This window comes from Ascidia mentula, chromosome 1 (assembly GCF_947561715.1).
Source record: "Ascidia mentula chromosome 1, kaAscMent1.1, whole genome shotgun sequence".
NCBI classification, from domain to species: Eukaryota; Metazoa; Chordata; class Ascidiacea; order Phlebobranchia; family Ascidiidae; genus Ascidia; species Ascidia mentula.
In genome coordinates, this window is record NC_138566.1 from 8,744,574 (window position 1) to 8,764,950 (window position 20,377).

General features: G+C 37.2%; 2 protein-coding genes across 2 annotated transcripts; one reads left to right on the top strand and one right to left on the bottom strand.

Moving 5' to 3' along the window:
* Window positions 1-20: 20 nt before the first annotated feature.
* LOC145898826 (transportin-1-like) lies at window positions 21-11,371 on the bottom strand. Its single transcript, XM_082987459.1, has 25 exons — window positions 10,946-11,371; window positions 10,711-10,786; window positions 10,549-10,646; window positions 9,857-10,015; window positions 9,613-9,746; window positions 9,458-9,539; window positions 9,266-9,388; window positions 8,937-9,058; window positions 7,642-7,702; window positions 7,436-7,546; window positions 6,836-6,914; window positions 6,379-6,531; window positions 6,044-6,155; window positions 5,310-5,435; window positions 4,985-5,115; window positions 4,509-4,636; window positions 4,323-4,430; window positions 4,097-4,255; window positions 3,526-3,712; window positions 2,838-2,933; window positions 2,705-2,780; window positions 2,460-2,559; window positions 2,322-2,396; window positions 2,106-2,251; window positions 21-1,200 (listed from the first exon to the last, which is right to left on the bottom strand). Exons 1-24 carry the CDS (start codon window positions 11,123-11,125, stop codon window positions 2,144-2,146), a joined length of 2,784 nt encoding a protein of 927 aa, XP_082843585.1. The 5' UTR covers window positions 11,126-11,371; the 3' UTR covers window positions 21-1,200; window positions 2,106-2,143.
* A 4,002-nt stretch (window positions 11,372-15,373) lies between these two features.
* Window positions 15,374-20,186, top strand: LOC145899314 (cytochrome P450 4F1-like). The gene is made up of 11 exons (XM_082988059.1): window positions 15,374-15,567; window positions 15,768-15,912; window positions 15,972-16,104; window positions 16,206-16,367; window positions 16,560-16,740; window positions 16,812-16,970; window positions 17,165-17,355; window positions 17,679-17,832; window positions 18,162-18,263; window positions 18,326-18,408; window positions 19,882-20,186. Exons 1-11 carry the CDS (start codon window positions 15,379-15,381, stop codon window positions 20,051-20,053), a joined length of 1,671 nt encoding a protein of 556 aa, XP_082844185.1. The 5' UTR covers window positions 15,374-15,378; the 3' UTR covers window positions 20,054-20,186.
* Window positions 20,187-20,377: the final 191 nt, after the last annotated feature.

The following is a 20,377-nucleotide window of genomic DNA, read 5'->3' on the forward strand; positions in this document are numbered from 1 at the left end:
AAAGCTTTGGGAATTTAATAGCATTGAAACACATCCAAACTGCACTTGATGTAATGGTATGCTGCAGTGTAAAAGAGCCAACCATGATTATCAGCATCTTACTACATGTGCTATAAATAAGGCAATGTTTCCAGAGAAACAAATACAAATTTATTCACACATTGTTTATGCGACCCCAACACAAATCAAGGTCATACAATCGGATAAACATAATCACTGTGGCTTCCTGTGTATGCTAAGCATCCACAAGTTGTCACTATAGCCATGAAAGTGACTGAACGAGGACTTGAGGCAGTACCAGCAATTGATGTAAAGTTATATTGAACATAGTGAACATGGCTCCTAAACACTGCATACCACAGCAAAGAACACATTACAGACATTGTTTAGGGAGTTAAAAACTAAAAAGGTGCTCATGAGTATTAGTTATGGTTTCATTTTACCAATGTCTTGAATCAAAGATGGACCCAAAAGGCAGAAACAAGCGAGACATAAGATATATGAAAGACAACCGATTTACTACAATAAACTTGATACATATTTAATTAAAAAAATATGTGCATCCTGTCGAAAAAACTATCACATGTGTGGTTAGTAAAGGTTTAAAATTATGAATAGCAATGATTTATGTTAATGTTCGACATCAAATACGTGAATTAGTGCTATTCACTAGAATAACATTTGGTTAATAGATCATTGTTATTTTGCGATCAAGCGTATAAAAATAAACAAAGAATACTTGCAGACATAAATGCAAGTACCCGCTTGGAACTTGTTAAGTCCCTTTTTCAATCTAATTTCACTAAGCAATGCACACAAAAAAATCTTCCTAGAAAAAAAAGACTTACAAATTATGCTTTTTTCTATGAAAAAAAAAACATTTATAAATAAAAGAATTATTTTAACTGTTTAACAGGTAGAGAAAAACTATACATTGAAATTGACCTAATAAGTATTTACATCAGAAAGTTGTTTACGTGCATCTCGTCAAACCCCTATCAATTTTAAGGCAGCACAAAGATTTGCATACATGTGCTCTGCCTGGCCCTACCCTAGCTCTTCCCTGCAGCCAAAGGTATTTTAGCCGGAGGTGCCCCTAGCCTAACCCTAGCAGATGTGCAGCTTGCTTTAAGAGTGGAGTGGTCCATCCCCTAGATTTTAGTAGCTTGATAGCGACCACCCTGATGATGAAACATTGACCTAAAAAGAAAAAATTCACGTTTTTAGGAAGAAACAAAAGAGTGTGGTTTAGTTGTTCTTGTCTTTATTAATTTTTACAAATACATTTTGCATTGCAATTATTGAAAGACCTAAAAAGGGGTGATTCAATTCATTATGTTAGTTTAAACCAGTGTTTCTCAAACTTTTTTTCTGCACCCCAAAAACTCCTTAATCATTTAACAATGCCCAACAGAACTGACAAATTTATTTGTTGCTTGTCAATTAATGCGATGGGTGAGGTTGGTGGAATGACACCAATTTCGTCTGATTTCTGATGATTCAATACCAAACTCTAGTTAAAAACAAGCAAACCATACCACCGAAAATCCTCATTTTCGAATAGCGATTATTTAGCGTTGATTGATGACACATTGTGACATACATAAAATTAGTTGTGACGTCACAATCAATAACTTCTAGTTCAGCATGTGAGAAAAGCCCTTTTTTAAGTAGCATAAATTATACAAAGATTGGACTGAATCATTTGGGCCAGTGAATCCTTTTTGTGGTTCATACCACTTGGGGAGGTAAAACAATTTCGTTGTGTACCACCTTATTGAGTGTTACAAAGTAACCTAGGGGGATAAACTACCAAAAATTTTGAAATCAGTTAAGATTTTTAAATTCGAACTATACCCGCAAATTACGGAAAGGTGCTCACGTACCACCTGGAATGCGGTACCACCGGTTGGAAAACACTGACTTACACTATAAGAGAATATTTGCCCTGTCACCAAGCGCCCACCAATCGGTCATTTATTTCCTAGCGTCCCCCAATCGCCCATTTGGTCTCCAGCGCCCCCCTTCTGATTGCAAACGCCCCCCGCCCACTTTGGGAACCACTGGTTTAAACAATGAATATTGTTGTGTCCTTTACAACTTACCCCATGTGACCCTAATTAGCCCCCATAGGAGTATTAGTTTAAACCCCATAGTTTGCACTAAGTCGTTCTTTAAGAGGTTGAGGAAATTGTTCACAAAATCGAGTCCAAGATTCATCTCCAACTTGATCTTTGAAACCATGTAAAATCTGGCAATAAAGAAAGTATTGGAAACACTGATCTAAAAATGAAAATCAAAATACAAGTTACTGTTTATACCTTATAGAACATTTCTTTAAGATCTGGCTTGGGGTGAACCCATGAGGCAACAGCATCACAGAAGAAAATAAAATCCTACAAACAAAGTTTTGTCAAACATTGTGTCAGTGTGTAGGGTTTTTTTTTCAACAAACTTACTTGAACAATTCCACCCGGGTTTACACCAATCATGGCACACATTCCACGGAAGGCCGAGTCTTTTTCCTCATTATCTCTTATGTTGCGAAGAGACGTGCACCTTAAAAAAATAAACTTGCAAATTTGCATTGAACACGACAGGAAAAACGAAACCAAAGTGTTCTTGAAAACATCACTATTCTACCCAACAATTTAAATAGACCAGCAATATTTTGCAACCTGGGTCATTTGTATTTTGTGCTTACCATGGCCTTGTAAACTGGGGCATCATAGGAGCAACATCGGCAGGACATACAAAACCCAGACGTCCAATCGTAATTGCTGAAAACAGGTTTTATTTTTTATCGGATGTACACACAAAAAATTAACCAATAGTACCAGTGTTTTCGAGTAGAGTTTTCGGTGTTCCTTGTTGATTTATTATCACGACAAGTGGACTGACCATCATGGAAACAAACGGCTGCATCTCGGAACCTGACATTTTCAACAATGTTAATTGAACAGACAAGTTCAATACAAAAATAATAGAGCCAATCATGATTGGTGAACTGTAGATAAACTGTCCTTAGTCATATAGTTACACAGATAAAACCCTGCAGGTCGAATATTGGCACTGTGAAGTTCCTAAACGATATGTAATGTCTGTATTTATGTTGAAGTTACATGTTGTTGACTTAATACTACATATGGCACAGCAATAGCTTTATGCAACCAGCAGTTATGTTAATATTATATTTTGCATTTAGTATAGCACAGGCAGGCCATTGTTTGTATATTAAAGCCTTATTGACATGATGCAGCAATTTAAATCGTGACCGTTCTGGTGCAATCTTTAACAGGCGATAAAACATTAAATGGAGTTCTTCTGCCACAAAGTGCATACTTTTGCATTGTTAATATGTTTTATTCATGGCATTTTAGTTTGGATAAAATTAGAAAAATCAAGGCTGCAAAAGTTCAGAAACTTAACTGGTCCAGAAGTGAAAAAAGGTTTGAGAACCCCGTTACTGCTTTATAGTACTACAGGTACTTTAGTAACAACTTTGGACATTTTTCATAAACCTACCCAACTGAATCGAAACTTCTCCTATTGCCCATGTGGCATTGTTACACACTGATATCAATTCTGGGTTTAGGTTCTGTGCAAGAACAGGCATAAACTCAGCAATACAAGGTTTCACGTGTTGAAAGCAGGCCTTCGTGAGATCCCCCAGTAGGGCAAAGGAGCTTTGCCTCACTTCCGCCATTGCATCCTGAAAAAAATTGGTGGTTTCAGAACCCAGAGAGTAAAAATTTTCATTGGTCAAACTGTAAAAACATTTGATGATACAAAGCCACCAGTTTAGAACACTGGTGCAGGTCTTAACACAATGTCAGGTTTCTTCCATACTTGCACTGTTCACGCACACTCAAGTGAGTAATTCAGGACAGTGTGAATTAGTATCAATGTCTATTACGTTCTCTTGTGAGATAGTGGCTATTTCTTGACATGACAAGTCAGTCCCATTACATTTTTATGGGCCCCCAGCTATTAAATTTGTACGCTCTAACTATTACAAATCTGCTCCAGGCCTGTAGTTTGTGACCCATTTGTGTTGGTTAAGTCTAAATTTAACCTTGTTTTGCTCAAAGTTTACCTGCATGCATCTGTACATCAATTCAAGAACATTGCTCTTTCCAACAAGTTGTTCAATGCCTGCACCCAGCCCTTCAGCCAAACCAGACAATAAATCAAGCGCCACGATCATGAAATCTTTGTCGGGAGGTTCAAACTGTTCTTGGTTTTGCATATATGACTGCAAAATAGCTTTGAATGAATGCGAAGGCAAACCATCAACATCAAAGAAATAAAAGTAAACTTACAATACTGTGTTGTAGCGTGTTTTGTACAAGGTTGACACACCGATGAAAAACTGGCTCGCAGTAGGGAAGAAAACCAGTTTGCAGGGCTGTTGCTACTGACGACAGGCACTGCACATAGTGCACATTGTGACAAGTTTACTCATGCAAAACTCACTTTTTTGCACAAAATTGCTGGTTATTACTTACCTCCAATAAAGGAAAAAGATCTTTGTCCTCATCACGTAGGCTGTTCCACTTTTCAATCAATGGCGGCATTAACATTTGAATGAAGTCGGGTTTGTTCATGTGGTTGCCAACTGAATCAGCGAGTGTTCCTAAATAGGAAAAGACAGTTATAACGGTGGGCAGTGGCGGATCTAGGGGGGGGGGTGTGTGTGTGTTTAGGTGTCTGAACACCCCCCTCAGCATTTTGGCACATTGTTTTGTGGGGTGTGAAAGTGCGATTAATTTCCCGCAACGCAGGAACGAACACTACGGACAAGAGTTCGTCTCCGCCGTTTCTTTGTTTCTCGGTCGCGCGCGCTGCATTCACACGGCGATGACTCTTATGAAACAATCTTTGTTGTGCCGTTGGTCAATAATCCATCAACAATACTGTTTTCGAAAGGGCGACCATATTTTTTCTTGATCCGCCACTGTTGATGATCAGTGAGGAAACTTACCAATTGCATCATATAAAATCAACAAGTTCTTGTGTTGGTATTTGTTGAATGCATAAACCAGGGTCTGAAGAATGAAGTGCAAATAAGGCACCAACTCTGTACACGCTTCCTCTTCTAACGTTGCAAAGGCACTAGACAAAATTACTGACAATTACAAAAATTCCATGAAATTATGGTTAAACTGAAAAAAGAAAACTTTTCTTAAACTAACTAACGATCATTTTTTAACTTCAATTACCAACGGAACACAAGAATGCTAACAGATTTAAGAATTTTGGACCCGGTGATGCAGCCTGACAAGATTATCAAGAATTTAAAACAATACCTGCAGGCAGCTTCTTGGACACGCTTGTTTGAATCGAGTATTCGTTTTAACAATTCATTCATCAATGGTTTTAGATACATGTCATGTCCATGCTGTTGAGAATTTGTCACTATCCAATGTGCATATCTAAATCCAACAAGCGTTATAAATAGATAACCATTCGTACAATTCCATTGTTTATACCAGGGGTCAGTAACCCTTTGAAAGCACTGTGTTAGTACAAAGTGTTCAGTGGTTCAGCATGCCAACTTTTTGTTCGAACACCAAAATATATTCACCCTCTGTAGTAATGAAGACTTTGCGGCACCCCATTGTATGACTTACAGAGTATTTTAAATTAGGGTAAATGTTAATTTAATCATTCCATGACAGTTAGATGCAATAAATCCCACACTTGTCAAGGAAAATACTACTGTAGCGGAAGTTGGAATCTCCCAAACTCTCGAAACCTTGCATGTCAAGTTTGGCACACTTACTTGGGGTTACTGAAACCTATTTCATTGTGAATCCAATTTTAAATATACACCACTGCCTTATATAAACCGCTATTTCTAAATTTAACAAACTGAAAATAGATGAATATATTTACATGTATCTATTGTGCCATATGAAGAGATAAGCAAGGTTTGTTTTCTTACTATTATTTGTGCTTGTTTAACAGATCGTGGTTGCAATAAATCGCAGTACGATGAAGGTTATAATGAAATATTTAAGATTTGCAAACACTACCATACCTCGACAATGTCCAGCATGTAATAGACCGCACCAATGCTTTCTTGTCATTTAATGTTTCAGTCAAAAATGGGATGAGTTTTGGCAGGTGGGGAAGCATTCCGTTCATGCAACCTAACCAAACAATGCATTATTGTTGACATTTTGGGTATCAAAAATTCACAATATTCATTAAGCTTCTTTAAAAGCTGGATATCCATGATGCAAAATATGTGACTAAAGACAAGCAACATGATTAAAAGATGCATTATGTGTAAATTTTAAGCAGTTTGAAAAGCCCTTTTAGAGAGCTTAAAACACGACTATATACATATGTGTAATTTAGCAACACCAGCACCTTCTGCAATGGCACCGAGCACAAGTATTCCAGATTCTCGGAGAACCCACTCCTGATGAAACAACAGTTCATTCAATTTCTCAAGAACAAATGGAAGGAGGTCCTCATGGAATACATTGGCAAGCACATCGAGACCGGCAGCAGAACACTTTCCTGCAACCATTTATATAATCTTGTACATGTTTTACATCATAATATGTCTAAAATAGACAAAGAAAAAATGAAAATTTTTGTGTATAAAGTCAAAGATAAGTATTTTTCCACCTAAAACCTTATTGGCTTTGTCTAAAAGAACCACCTAAAACATTTCTAGGACATAGAAGTGGTTTGGGCAATTTCCAGAATAAATACATGTAAAAAAAAAATTTTTTTTAGTGACAAATTAGCAAACTTGAATATTTTACAAATTCAATTATGATGCTGGCAAATAGGATCTACTTTTCGACTTAAATCTTACTTAAATTCCAGTCAGACAATGCGTCATCGTCATCAATTCCACCTTCATCGTCATCATCCACTTCTCCACCTCCGTTATCCTAACAATGCACAATTTTTTTGGTAAAAACGGCTTAAACTCTTCGCACAAACAATTTTGTTGAAAATTTAGCATTTGAAATAACACAGAAAAACCTGGATGTCAGTCACTCCATAAAGCCTTAACATCACTTACACCAGCTGCCAAGTTATGCTTTTCCCTCAACACACTAACTTTCATCAGCCTCTGGTTTAAACTGTCTCCACTGCAAACATCTCCCTGATTGTTAAATATAATTGTGCTCGCCTGTGAATGGCATCAAAAGAAAAATACATGGAAATTCTGTTATCTTTCACTCCATTACTGATGGTGGCATGTTGAAACCTTTCAAATAGTATCTATACCATATTATAGACTATTATATATTCTAATGATTACACTGTAAACATTTGCACCTTATTACCACATTAACTTTCTCACTTAAAATAAAGATATCACAACAAATAAAAATAAAATAATTTAAACCATATTAGTAATTTGATTTTAAAATGAACCCTTGCATGTGAGTAAGTTTTGTTTAACCTGCTGCTGCTGCTGTCCGTCATTTTGCATGCTGTGCACTTTGGATTTATGGAATCTCGGTTTAATATCCTCATCCTTATCAGGAACCATTTCATCTTCTTCCACATCACCCTAATATAGAAGATAAGATGCAAACAACAACACGGCTAATATCACACCCACTTGAATTTTAATGAGTCTGGTCAACAAAACAAAGTTAATCTTACCTTCAACAAAATTACATCTATCTCCGAATACTTCATTCCATTGATCAACACAGGAATTAATCTGCATTGATATTAATTGTTAGTTTTATTTGCTTGCTTATTGAATGACTTGTTTCAGAAAATACAATTTTTTTTTGTAAGTGTGCAAAATAAAACATAATCAGAAAATCCTTATCACAACACAAAATCAAAGGTTCTTTTATATTAAAAAACTGATTATATAAACAGTATTCAACCATATAAAAACGTTTATAAAAAAGCGTGGATCTCCCACTGACGACTGGATTGGTTTGGGATTAAAGCGCTAAAATTCTTTCAAAAAGTGATAACTAGGACTGGCCTAGATTTCTACTTAATCAGCCAAGCAAGATGTTTTTTTTTAATATACATATTTCGCCTACGCGGTATCCTCAGTATTCTAAAAACAACAAACAACAAAACCACCAACTGCCACAAGTGCTAAACTGCCGAAACTATGGCATATATGTTGCCACATGTTTGATATGTGGCGACAACTACGTCGGCCAAACAAAAAAAATATTTTCCACAAGGTGGCGTGGCCATAGAGTGTTTTGGGGTAAAGCCAACACAGAGATATACAAAAGCAAAGACGATAAAGCTGCTCTTTTTAGGCATTACGTCAGCAAGCACAACACGGTGCAAAGCACAAAGCCTAGCCTGGATAAATGCTACTACGTAACGTTTGCTGAACAACCTTGCTGCAGAACACTTGACGTATGTGAGGCGAAATGGCAGGCCATAACCAATGCAATAATTAACATTCAACGCATGGTGTTGCCCAGGATACGATAAACGTTTTCTTGTTGTTTTATTTTATTTTTATTTACATTTTAACCTTTTAAACCGTTCTAATCCATCTGGTGTGGTGCCTGTAAATGTTATCTTTACACCCGCGAGCAAACCGCTGACGCAACAACGTTTTTCGTTGCTACCGTTCAACTGCTGCTATGCTTGTGTGTTTTTTATTTGTTTTGGTACAGGATGGCAGTCTGGAAGTGTGTACATGTTAGTCTTAATGTGTGCTAAAGGTGCAAATCACTACGATTACTCTTGTTATTTTTAGAATACTGAGGATACCGCATAGGGTAAATATATATATTAAAAAAAACATCTTGGTTGGATGATTAAGTAGAAATCTAGGCCAGTCCTGGTCATCCGTATTTAACCAGTTACCATTAACCAACAGGTTTGGGAATTATGTGGGAAGTTTAAATTCACATGACAAGCTTTGCAACACAAACACTTTTTCAATCAGCTTCAACAATAAAACATACCTCGGTAGAAATGGAGGAAGGACTTCTCTACAATCTGCGGTTTGTTCCGCAAGTGTCAACCAAAACTCACATGCCTCCAGTGCCACAGTCTCATCTTCATCTTGCGTCCGAAGCAACATATACTAAAACATAATATATTACAACAACATTTGCCCACTGTAAAGGCCCTAACTTGGCAGCAAAGCAGAATCAAAGTTACTTTCTCCGGACAAGTCTGAGTAAGATATATAAAAAAAAACAGCTCGTACATTCGAAGAAAGTGAAATTGCCATGACACCAGGGAAAACAGGTTACATGGAAATGATAAAATGCAACCATTAAATACCTACCTCCACAATGTTGTTCATTTGCGGACGAAGCTTGTCCATTCTCACTTCCTGCAGCATGACAAGTGCTCGACAAACATTCTTCCTTACTTCTACGTCATCATCATTTGCCAATGAAAACAAACCCTACAAAGCAACACTTTGTAAATCTTTGTGAAAGTAAGTCAGAGGGCGAGTGACAACACAAGTTTTTACCTGAATAAAATCATCAATGTGGTTCATCAACGCTTGCGTTCTACTTATAATGAACTGGTTGACACAGGATACAGCATGTGATCTAAATCAGAATAACATATAATGTGGTTACATGCAGGATGGCTACAGTACAAAAACTAAAAAAATTGCTTTACCGGATTTTAGGACTGGAGTGCTTAAAAAACTGCAAAAACTTTGGAATCATTATTTGCAAAGATTGTTGAAGTTGTGGAGAATCGAGCTGCTCGGCACAGTCCTCACATACTTTTTGCAAAGCACCAAATGCACCCTAGAAGCAGGATAAAGACTTATTAATGGCAAACATACTGCATGTTGTGTATGTTATTCAAAACTTAACATGTGTCTTCAATGTCAACAGATTGGGAACAGGTTTGATACCTCGCATGTGTTGTAATCTTCAGAATCCAGTAACACACAAAGAGAAGACAGCAGATCTTGCCAGTTCACCAGCTCACCCTTTGCAGCTATTGTTGTGATTAATATGCCAACAGTTGCACGAATTAATGGGGATGGGTCTCCAACCGCTTTCAAACATTCCTGTGTGAATTTAATGAACATTGATTTTTATTAACGCTTGTGGATGTCAGATTGTATTTGAGGGTACATGGGGAAAATGCCAGATAAGTTTTGTCAGGTTGTATGTTGGTGATCAGCTAGTAGAGCTTTTATTTTATTAAAAAAACAACGCGAAAAATTGAACTTATTTTAGCCTATTGATTTATAAATTGGCTTATTTAACATAAAAACAAATATACTAATTGCCTACAAAAATCAATAACTTTACACACAGCTGACAACAGCTCATGCCTAAAAAATAATCTCAAAGCCGCTCATTTATATTTAAGCATAACACATATGTTGAAAAACGATTTAGGTACGCAACACCTGGCAAAAAATGCACCTATGCATATGTATGAATTTTTGCGCTCAACTGTTAACTTAGCTTGTGTGTATATATGAGTTATTTAGTACGCAAAGTGTTAAAATGTTAGTCAAAATGCAGTTTAATTCAGACATAAAAACCAACACCAAATTTTGACCAAAGCCAAAAATGAACATTTTAGGCTTACCTGTTTGATAAAGTCCCCAACATTGGAGGGAAATTGGTTATAATGAGCTCTAACATTGTTTTTAAGGATCAAACCAGCAAGTGAACGAGTAGGTTCATCTAAAAGATTTAATGAAATTATTAGAAGAGCTAAATTATGTGCTACAAATTCACAACATTATACCTTCTGTGGTTAACTTTGTAAGAACAAATATTAGATAGTTGTTAAAGTCTGGATACTGATTCAGTTGCTCCAATTTCTGTGTATAAGAAAATAGTTTAAGTTCAACTTTTGCAACCGTACTCTAACTGTTTTTATGCACAGTTTTATCTCATTAACAAAAAAGTAAAAGAGTAATAACTAGCAAAAGTATGCACAAATACAATTCCAGGGCAAAACTAATGTTGTTCATACGAACTTGTTGGACTTGTCGTTGAATCTCAGTATCTGGTGATTGTGACTCTTTCAATAACTGAATAATTTGTTCAAGCCCTGATGAATCTGGTTGCCAAGTCATGACACCAATCAAAAAAGTTTGGGGCTTCAAATAAATAATGACTAACACCCAAGAAATTATATAAACATATGTTATATGCATTTATCACAGTTTGGGTCACAAAATATGAACACATTACCCATTTAAACACACGCATATTTATACACTTCAATTTAACCATTTCATAAATCGTTTGCTCGTGCAGAGGCAGCACGAGCAAACGTTACAATTTTTAACGGACTTTTAAACAAGAGTTTTTCAAGCATTTCACATGAGATTATTCACTGAATTTAATGAAAATAAAAACGTTTAATCACAACAAAGAAGTTTAGGCCAATTCAAAAAGACCGCAAGAAAATATAGGAAATGTCGTACTTCCCTGTATTTTCGGAACCAGAACTGCCGCACGTGCGCGCCACATAACGACTGCACACTGCCTGCGCTGCAAATAATTTATTTTAATTTTATTCACCGCGTTGAACCTAAAATTTAATGGACAATCCACTCAAAAAATCAGAAATTATAAAATACATTGTATATGCCAGTGTTTGTTAACCTTTTTTGGGGCGTAGCCCAGATACCTTGAGTTAAAAATTGACCCATTATGTTGACCGCGCTTTCTTTGTTTTTGTTGTTTAAAAAAATCCACTGGAAAATTGCGGCTCATACTTGTAGTTTGATGTTTTTTTAGCTGGAATAGTTTTTGTCAAAAAATCCTATTATATCGTTTGTAGTGACCTATAAGCTATTGTTTCGTTTGATGCCAAATAAAATTTGTGAAGCCATCGTACCATTATTGTTTGCCCGCCTCTCTCGAAATAGGCCATTTTGTTTATTTTTTTGCGGGAAAGGTAGTACCACAGACTACTAAGTAGTACACAAGCCACAGTCGAATAATTAAGTGGGACACAAAAACTTTTAAAAAGCCTGTTTGACAATAAGACATATCAGACAGAGCAAACCAAAAGGAGTAGAGACGAGAAGGTATGGACCAGACAGGGGTTACTGCGCTGTACTTTTCATATTTCGTAATGATAAGTTACAAATTTTGACCAAAGCCAAAAATGAACATTTAGGCATTTTAGGCGTAAAGTGTATTGTTATTTTATTTTGTCATTCGTTTTCAATTGGAATTAATTTTAAAGTCATTTTGATCTTAAGTTATTTGAAAGACATATCGGGTCAGATAGACGGGTATTGTTTTTAAATTGGGACTTACACATTTGTCCACATGCAACTTTGATACAATCCGATTTGGTTTATAGAGGCTATAGTTAACCTTTAATTCTGCCCCCAGCTGTCGCAACTGTGTATTCGGCAGTCTTTTTTTTTTTTTTTTTTTTTATTGAAATTCGGCAGTCTTGGTGGGGAGGTACAGACTATTTTTGTAGCGCCACCATGTGGTCACTTTATAGCCACCAAGTGGTTTTAAATGTTGCTACCTAGTGACAGGCTGTGTTACTGCACTTTGAATAAAAAGTAAGAAATAAACAAGTTAATTTAACATTAAAAATACACCCGAATGAAATATGTAAACATATCAGACTTTTTACATAAAGGATGATGTTATTTATTTAAAAAAAATACCTCGTCATGTTTTTTTAAGTTGTTTCGCGATAAATGTACGACGAAGCTAGGCTATTTAAATGCAAAAGCCTACTTTATCACATCAACAAAAGCAGTTGGTAAATTTTGTGTTAGTTGCCGTCTGTTTGGAAATGTTGCTTTGGTCGCTTTCGGGACCTTTCTGGGTATTCCAGAGCCTTGAATTATCCCAGAGAATAGAAAACCGGAATTATAGAATATTTTGCAACTTATGGAAGAGGTTTTACAGCAGGGCCCCAAAACTTCCTCTCAAATATCAAACCAATGTCCGAAGCCGAAATAAACTGCACCATTTTTGTACAGATAGTTTTAAACAAGCCAATATATTAGGAGGGTGTATACCTTGTGGCAAATGGTGTATATAAGTTATATGTGTGAAACAAGTAAAATAATAAAACTTGTGCTGGAACCCGACAATACGGCGCTTTGCAGTGTTGTTAGAGTCGTGCCTCATAGCCTACACATCACATATAATATAGGCTGCATGTCTGGGCTACATTCCGAAACAGACAAAAACGACACTGGGTCAAACAATATGTAAGGAACTTTAAAATATTTAAATTCACTACTTTGGCAAGATCAGAAAAGTACTGTATGTGGATGTCGTTGAAACACACGTATCCATTCACGCATAGTTGACAGGGAGTTGGACGAAGATGCATTTGCGGTTCAACTCTGTTAATTGGGTCGTTCTTTACATTGCAATGTGAAATGACAATTCGTGACCGTTTGTCCGCCGAAGATTTTTAACATTGATTGACTAATTGTATGGATTTCATAGCAAATGCGAGATGATAGAAGCTTCGCTGTCAAACAAAATAGTGTTGTAGGATAATTTTGTGACAGCGAATAGTCAAGGGTGTTTCATATGGCTTAGTTGGGATTTTGTTTTGAAGCTGTTGTACAGATGTCGCTGTAGTTTCTTCCGTCAAGCCGCCTATTTATTCCACCGTTGTGGGTGTTAAGCCCATTGTGTAACGTGTATTCAGGAAAATTGTTGAGAGCAAATTGATGATCGATTTGGCTCCTGAGAATTGCTAGATCAGAGCCGTCGGCCTGACACAACTTTCTGGAACTTTCAGATGGTCATTTACTTTTATAATCCAATGTTTCTGGTGCGGGGATGTAAACCTTTATCTGTACGTTTGGACATGGCGACTTTAATGAAAAATTTACACTTCTCTTTTCTTTGTCTATTGGACAGGCTGATGTCAAGTCACCCTATAGCTTTCGTGAACATTTAATGAATCATTGCATTGTGATGACACAAATTCGGTGGTTCCTGCTATACACCCCGTGAAAGACTTCCATAGGATTAGGCGGTTGCTGGCCAAATGTACAAATTCCTACTTCTTTGTGTTTCTTGCTCCATTTGTAGCCATATATCTCTCTTAATTGCAGCGTCTCGCCATCATCATGCTTTAAATACGCAAATCGGATAAAACAAAACATAAAATATTCGAAGACCCACCACGTGCATCATAACAAATATGTTGTATTTTATTATTTTTTGGTTTCATTGTAACTTCTTTTTTTGGGCGTCCCTCATGGCCGACCATTCACAAATAAAGTAAAATCGTTTGTATTTTGTGCAAAATAACCACTACACCAGGGGTGCACAACCTTTTTACTATTGCCGGCCGCAACACACACACCAACTGTGTGCTAACGGCCGCCACTGAATATACTGCTTTTCCAACGATATACTCCTGATAATTACGACAAGTTGACGTGAGCATTATTTGAAAGGAATGGAAATGATTCCATACCTGAAAAATGTGCACTATTTATCATTTACATTTGCCAAATTACGTATATTACAATGTAATGAAATGTCGAATTATTCAATGGCTGCATGCCTTGTTTTTGCACGCTAGGTTCACGTCTCCATCATAAAATAATCCACTTCCCATTTGGGATTAAACGCCCTTTTCTCTGTTTTAACAACCTTTTGCGTTTTAGCGACATGACTGAGTGATTCCACTGTTTAGCTTTTTGACAACTGTACATGCGTACATGACAATTCACCGACATGCTATTAAGGTTTTATGACGACACCATCCGTATTGTTGCGTTTTGTCTCGGTTGCGGTGGCTGCACCAGTTACTACTCGCTACAGCGAACGAATGTGGATAAACACGGAAATGGCCCTAATGAAAAGCTTAACTCTTGAGACCCTTTCAAAAACCAGTTTCACGAGCAACGTCTGCCGCCAATGCATATATTTTGGTATAAATGTGCCGGCCACAAAAAATAGCGTCCGCGGCCGCAGGTTGTGCACCGCTGCACTACACGGGTGAACAATATAAATTCAAGAAATATACTTGCGTGGCCACCGATAAAACATCAAGAGGTTACCACACACCAATCTACAGCTACCCAAAAGTGCCAATTTCACTTGAATAAGTATGGTTAGTTTGGCTGTATTATGGTCGTGTTTTATTTTTATTATTTTTTTATCATATTATTATTTTTCCACTTTTTTTCAATTTAAACCTTTGGAAAGTTTCTTATATTTGATATAACTATTTTTCAAGGGGATTACCCAAAATGTAGAACTGCAAATCAGAAAAGTGGGAGTATTGCAGAGTTGTTTATTTGGGCTGTATGTTATGTTTGCCAATGGTTATGTTTTATTATCTACGCGGAGACAGGGATGTATTAGCACGCTATAAGAAATTAAAACACAAAACCGAATAACGTTACTACAAAAAACAAATATTTTGCTTTAGACTCATGGAAAAATGAACATGAGTGAGTGCAGCTATTTAAGAGCGGATAAGATTTTGCTGTTATTCGTTGCAACAATCATAATTGTTTGCTTGTTGTGTTTGGGAAAAGTTTTAACAGCCCAAATGAATGAAAGAAGAAGAGGAAGAAAATTACAGAAGAAAATTGATGGTCCAGATCCTCACTGGTTGTTTGGCCACCTAAATCTGGTGCATAAAAATAGTAAAAAAAACATTTTTTGAAGCAATTTCTCATAAACTGTTTACCCGTTTGGTATACTTGAGTTTATATTCTTTTGCAAAGATGTACCTTTGGCCCATCAAGGTCAATTTAAATTAAGTTTTTGTTGATATACTAAACTTTATAAAGTTTATAATGAGATGTGTCGATACAGTAAAGTTTTTTTTAGCTGAAACCTAATCAAAAAACTATGGAGGAAGTCTGCAAAAGATGCAAAGATTTTCCCAAAATTGGACAAGTATGGTTTGGACCATTTCTTTCATATGTCATGTTGCACCATCCCCATGTGCTCAAACCAATTTTGACAATTCCTGGTTAGTAATCATACGTACCATTTTTGACTGCTTTAATTATGTTGATGTGTACATTAAAGAGAAGAAAGACAACATGGCATATCGCTTTATAAAGCCGTGGATAGGAGATGGCTTGCTAGTAAGCAGTGGAAAGAAATGGCACAGGAATAGACATTTACTTACCAAAGCATTTCATTTTGATGTTCTCAAAAAGTATGACAGTTGGGCTTTTGTTTAAATGTTGTACCTTATTGTTAATGTTACAATATTTCCCGAAATTTTCATTAAAATTTGACAGCTATCATATACCACAGGTATACAACTGTTTTTAATTCTTGTTGTAATACACTATTGAGCAAATGGGAGAAAATTTCAACTGAAATGACCATTGAAGTGTTTGAACATGTAAGTTTAATGACATTGGATGGCATGCTGCAATGTGCTATATCGTGCACAACAGAATGTCAAACATTCAGGTGGGCGTTTTGTTTGTTTTGTGTAAATAATCAACATTTACACAATATCAGAAAATCTTCTTCTGCGTGTAACCACGTTCAAAATTGTTAAAATTCATTAATATGCTTGCCTGCAGTTTTACCTTTATTTGGTTTGTTTAATTGTGTTGCAGTTTTCTTGTTGACAAATTAAAAAACAATGTTTTGCTTCAGTGCAGAAGATGTGATCACCACTTCTGAACACAAGTACATATCAGCAGTTTATACCCTTACAACCCTTGCAATGAAAAGAGTATTTAACCCATTGTATCATATTGATTTGGTCTACTCATTGACCCCCAGTGGAAGAAAGTTTAAAGCTGCGTGCAATTTTATTCACAGCTATGATGAGAAGGTAAAAAAAACTTTTATGTTAATAAATTGTTTTTCTCTTGTATTTTGTGGTTATATTTTGTTGCTTTGTAGGTTATCAGGAAAAGGAAACAGGATATGCTTGAAGTTTTGCGCCAAAATGGCTACTTTCCTGAAAGTTTTGAGTGTTTGAGTACTGAAGAAATAGAGTACATTTCAAATCAATCTAAAGAAAAGTACTTGGATTTTCTGGACATTTTGCTTCTAACAAGGGTATGCCAATAATTCAGACTGATCCACCACCAGATCCAGAAAATTAAATAATTCATAAGCGCAAGAGCCAATAATTGTTCACCCTTTTTTAAATAAATTACCTTTGAATATCCTAGAAACAGAAATGCTGAACGTGCGTCTTCGATTCAAGTGGGTCGCAGTTTTACCTCATCAGCATTAACTTTTGTGTACAGGACAAAGACGGCGGAGGTCTTGCAGACCGCGAAATTCGCGATGAAGTTGACACTTTTTTGTTCGAGGGCCATGACACCACGGCGAGCGGCATTTCTTGGGCGTTTTATTGTCTCGCCAGCAACCCAGGGTACCAGAAAAAATGCCGTCTTGAAGTTAGAAGCGTGTTAAAAGGACGTACTGATGTGACATGGTAAGTAGTCGTGTCTGTCACCTATACCTTGCTCGTGCGCGGAGTTTCCAATTTGTTACGGTTTTCGGACCCCATAAAGACGATTCACCTACTGCAACGCACAGACAATAAGATCATTGTGATTTAGCTGTTTCGTTGGCGTTAGGGTGTCACAAATGTAGTTTCTGTTCTACAGAAAGGCGTCTAAGTGTTGTCACTGTAGGTCCTCCTCGGTCGTTTAGAATCGTAAACGCACACGGATTGGAAACCGTCGCGATAGTGAAAGAATAAAATTGGCTTTGTCTGTAACCTACTAACGCCGTTAACGAGTAGCTTAAATATAGGAACGACCTTCCCCACTTTCATTACCTCACCATGTTCATCAAGGAAGTGTTACGCTTGTATCCACCTGTGTTTGCCATCGCTCGGACTACCAGCAACTCTGTGACTTTCGACCGCGGCTTTGGCGAAGATCAGCATTCCCTTGACGACAAGCCGGTAGATTTGGGTTCTTTGTGTACTTTGTGGGTCACATGACATTGGTATTGGCAAAACGAATAGTGACACGTAAAGGCGCTCGAAATTTCGTCGGAACTTAACAAATATTTGTGTGCTTTGTGTACTTTGTGGTCACATGACATGGGTATTGACTGAACGAATAGTGACATCTTAGCGTTTGAACTTTCGTCGGGACTTTACAAATATTTGAGACACGTGACCAGTTGGTGGAGAGTCTCGCCGACAATTTCCTGTGTTGTGGGAATTTCCTTTGACGGCACAGGTTGATAATAGAACAACCCAATCTCTTGTTTATCTTGCGATTTCAGACGAGTGGGGCAAGTTGTGGAATGACGCTGGGAAAGTCCACGAACATTGGCATTCCACTCATCGTGTTGCACAGGAACGAAACCGTCTGGAAAAACCCCATGGTAGTAAACAAATGGGTTGAGTTTGTTTCTTACGCTTAGCTAGCTTTTTTTCCGAACAATAGGTTTTCGACCCATCACGATTCGACAAAGAACGTTCGGCAGTTCCATCACCATTTGCCTACCTTCCCTTTTCAGCTGGTCCTAGGTAAGCTATATAGTCTAGAATTTTTTTAAATACCACAATGACGCTGTACTTTTCGGAGAATCATTGAAGCAAAAACAACAATTGGGTGCAACCGCAAACAACTCAAAATATATTTATATCCCCTTTATTCCCTATAGCAGTATTTTTCAACCTTTTTGAGCCACGGAACATGTATTCGGAAAATTGTTGTATTTTTATCAAAATAATCTTGCGGAACACCAAATTGTTGGAAGCACTGCGCGGCAATGTACTTAACCAGCAACAGGCTGGCGCAATTAACAATAGAACATTCAAACAGGTTATAGTGGATGATTACTTTCATAAAAAAAGATTATCGACCCGTGTTCCACGGAACATCAGTCAAACTAATAAATTTCTTGCGGAACACCTGAGGATCTTTCACGGAGCACTGGTGTTCCGCGGAACACCGGTAGAAAATCACTCCCCTATAGGAAGCTAAAACTCGTATAGCCACTCTTAGCAACTACACGTATATTTATGTGACCGTTTCTCGGGAAGTTACGATTGGAGCAAGTACCGAGGGATAACAACAAGTTACCTGATATGGCACAACCATATACAATTTCACTCGTCGATCCCCTAAAAAGGCGGGATGTGCCTGTCGACGGTTTGGGGTCGATGACGTGAGATTAAAATACATTGTTTTCGCCATACTTACCTTGCACGCTTTTCGGAGCAAGTCCCACGAAGGGGGTACACAGTTGGCCTATACGAGTCTAATGAGTCAAAGTTATCAAATTTGGCCCATGGATATCGTTGTTTGCTTTGAAGCTAAGTGATTTCCTATGATGGCGGCGTCGCACCAGCACATTTTGTTCTTCTCAAGGCCCCAGTTGCGGACTCGCGCAAACACAAACCAATAACAATATCCTGATGAAGGTCAGTTGAATAACGACCGAAACGTCGTCCGAACTAGTTTTTTGCCAGAAGACATTACCACAAACCAATAACGTTTGTTTCCAAACATCTTGGCAGAATGAAAGTCCTATTACATTTGTAATTGCCATTTATTTTCAATCACGAAGAGCAAAAAATATAGTTGCATTTTCCATTATACACCCAAAAATACCTGCCGTGTTGTGCTGTGTGGTTAAACAATTTTCAAAGCCAAATTTAAGAAATCCATGGTGTTTGTCTATCAAATTACCTTTTTGGGTCGGGGTCAATCCCGTTACGCCCGATACTTACTTGTTCCAAAAACTGACATAGTATACAGTCAGACTATATGAACATACCGAAGCCCCGCTATCCGACCCAGAACTCCTAGAAACGAATACCAATGCTATCCATATTTTTTTCCATTTTGTTAATCCGGATGCCCTCCTAAGCCATCAATATTTCATGAAAGAAACATGTTTATGCCGGAATATATTTATGCATTTAAGATACATTTATGCCTTAAAGATATATGTATTTCTTTGAGACGTCACAACGTTTTCCACTCTTTTTCAGAAACTGTATAGGACAGAATTTTGCCATGGCGGAAATGAAAGTTGTGTTGGCAAAAGCTCTCCAAAAATTTGAGTTTTATCTTGATGATCAGTGTCCAAAGCCTGAGATATTTCCAATGATCGTGTTAAAATCGACCAATGGAATTCACGTGAAAATCAAGAAAGCCGATTGATTGCGCAACCTGTTTCGTAACCATAATGTATTGTATTACCAATCATCATGATGTCGCAAAAATTGTGCGCTTTGCTGTTCCGGTAATTCCAACCATGCTGGCATTTTCATATGCAATCGCCATGCTTCTCTTGGAAATTGTATTCGATATGTTTGAAAGATGTGCAATAAAATCAGCTTAAAAATGTTCCGTTTGTCTTGTTAGTTGCTAAAATCTGCCATGGCCTTGTTATAGCGCTAATGCTAGATTTTCAAGATTTGATACCGACAAAGTCACCACAACGGAGTCACGTCTTCCCCTGGCCAGTCTGACCATAGGTCTGGC

Bases quoted from the DNA above. Each gene is read 5' to 3' on its own strand.
- LOC145898826 (XM_082987459.1), bottom strand. From the start codon at position 11,125: ATGCATATAACATATGTTTATATAATTTCTTGGGTGTTAGTCATTATT. The intron at 9,540-9,612 runs GTAAAGCAATTT...ATTCTGATTTAG, and splicing joins CACTCCAGTCCTAAAATCCG to ATCACATGCTGTATCCTGTG. The intron at 9,389-9,457 runs GTAAAAACTTGT...GTTGCTTTGTAG, and splicing joins ACATTGATGATTTTATTCAG to GGTTTGTTTTCATTGGCAAA.
- LOC145899314 (XM_082988059.1), top strand. From the start codon at position 15,379: ATGAGTGAGTGCAGCTATTTAAGAGCGGATAAGATTTTGCTGTTATTC. The intron at 16,105-16,205 runs GTATGACAGTTG...CATATACCACAG, and splicing joins CATTTTGATGTTCTCAAAAA to GTATACAACTGTTTTTAATT. The intron at 17,833-18,161 runs GTAGATTTGGGT...TTGCGATTTCAG, and splicing joins ATTCCCTTGACGACAAGCCG to ACGAGTGGGGCAAGTTGTGG.